This window comes from Pygoscelis adeliae, unplaced genomic scaffold (genome assembly GCF_000699105.1).
Source record: "Pygoscelis adeliae isolate BGI_AS28 unplaced genomic scaffold, ASM69910v1 Scaffold4, whole genome shotgun sequence".
NCBI classification, from domain to species: Eukaryota; Metazoa; Chordata; class Aves; order Sphenisciformes; family Spheniscidae; genus Pygoscelis; species Pygoscelis adeliae.
The window spans coordinates 594,152-596,121 of NW_008824986.1; the positions used below are offsets into that span (position 1 = coordinate 594,152).

The 1,970-nt window shown below is 47.9% G+C and overlaps 1 protein-coding gene across 1 annotated transcript in view; it reads left to right on the top strand.

Moving 5' to 3' along the window:
- Positions 1 to 1,970, top strand: part of ADAMTS14 (ADAM metallopeptidase with thrombospondin type 1 motif, 14) — a 40,891-nt gene that overhangs the window by 12,587 nt on the left and 26,334 nt on the right. The window contains exon 5 of the mRNA XM_009325973.1: positions 1,190 to 1,386. Coding sequence (XP_009324248.1) covers positions 1,190 to 1,386 — 197 coding nt within the window. The remainder of the gene's footprint in view (positions 1 to 1,189; positions 1,387 to 1,970) is intronic.

Sequence of the window (1,970 nt, forward strand, 5' to 3'; positions counted from 1 at the left end):
TGAACATTGGAACAGGCTGCCCAGGGAAGTGGTTGAGTCACCATCCCTGGAGGTATTTAAAAGATGTGTAGATGAGGCGCTTAGGGACATGGTTTAGTGGGCATGGTGGTGTTGGGTTGACGGTTGGACTCGATGATCTTAGAGGTCTTTTCCAACCTTAATGATTCTATGATTCTGTGGGTTGCTATGGGTGTGATCAGGCCCATGGATGATCACATTGGCCTCGGGATGGGAAGCAGAGTCAGGACTTGTGAGCGAAGGGGTCAGGAGCAGCCGGACTTGGTCCGACTTGGCTGCCGACAGCAGCTTGGAGATGTAGGTGCTGTAGTCTTGTTTTAATCACCTATATGTTGTGAAATGTGGCATTGATTTGACTTTTTAACAGATGATAGAAGCCCTTCTTTTTCCTGGCGTTCATAATTCATTTTGCTTTTCTAGTGCCTTGTCCTTTTTCTTTCTTCTTCTTTGCCTTGAAGCAAAGAAGTTTCTTCTTGAAGGAGAAAACGTGTTTTTTTTTTTTATAGCATTACTTAGCCATGCGCTGCACTCTGTGCATGTAAATTGCCTGCTGACTTCCCCTTTCACCTGCACAAAGCCGAGCACACCCAGAAGTGTTTACAAGCGTGGGGTCAACGTTGTGCAAAAGCACTCTATAAATCTATTTATATTTACGCAGAGGCATTAGCCTTCCCCGGTGTTTATTCACCTCTTGTGGCACTGTAATCAGCTCCCTGGTTTTTAAAAAAGTTTAAAAGTTTTCCAGGGTGTGCTCTTTGCTTTCATAGCATCGCTAACGCAATTGCAATTGAGAGCTTTGAAGGCACTGCCGGGTGATGGGGTGAAGGATGCGATGAAGTGTGAAGGATGCTATGAAGGATGGAGGATGCTCTGGCTGCAGCTATCTGCTCTCAAGGAGCAGCCCCCAGCTTTGCATGCATCCTCCCCAGCTGTCCACCACCTCCCCAGGTGTCCCACCAGCACCCAAGGGACAGTGTAGGACCATCATTGCATAGGTATACCTTTTAGTGCTGGTGCTGCCGATTCAGAGCCATTTCCCCACCGTAGAGCAAGCTGGATCAGCGACCTGGTTGGAGTTAAATATCCTATTTATTTTTCCTGCTTAATTAATATTTTTTTGGAGTGTCATCTCAATGGCTATTTCTTTTTCTGCCCCCCATGCCTTGCTCAGTGCCCCGTGTGCGGGTAGGCGATCTCCCCAACTCCCTGGAGCTGATGACGGAGCAGCTGGGGGACGCGGAGCGCAAGAGGCGCCATGCCAGGAAGGACGACTACAACATCGAGGTCTTGCTGGCGGTGGACGACTCGGTCGTACGCTTCCACGGGAAGGAGCACGTCCAGAACTACGTCCTCACCCTCATGAACATAGTAAGGCTTGGCTTTAGGGGACCGTTGGCTCCCTCCCCTCCCTTGGTTTACTGCTCTTCTGATGCTGCAAATCTGTTATCCTGGAAAAAAATGGGTTGGGGGGGGGAAAAGTGCTGCAGGAAGGGCTGTTCCTTTGCTGGAACAGCCGGCTCTGGCATTTAATAGCTGTGGCAATTGGAGTGATGGAAAGCAGAGCCCTTTTGTGTTTGTCTCCGTCATGTTCCCCTGGCCGACGGCAGGGTCCGGCCTGTTGGTTGCCGTCACTGTCTGTCACCCGAGTCCAAGAGCATCTTCTGTTTCTTCTGGCCAAGACCATCTCCTCCTCGTGGCCAAAATCTCACCAAATGCTAGGAAAGAGAATGGCTGTTAATTATTTAGTTTGAAATTATGATATTTATTATTTATTTTGTAATTATGATGTTTATTATTTATTTTGAATAATATGTGTTGACGGGGGGAAGATTTCTATAGATTTTCAGAAGTTTTTTCACGTTCCTTGGAAAACCTGTGCACCTTGAGGATTAGTCAGATGTGTTTGAAAAGGAGTTCATAGCAGCTTTACAGCAGCCCCGCTTCTGCACCCC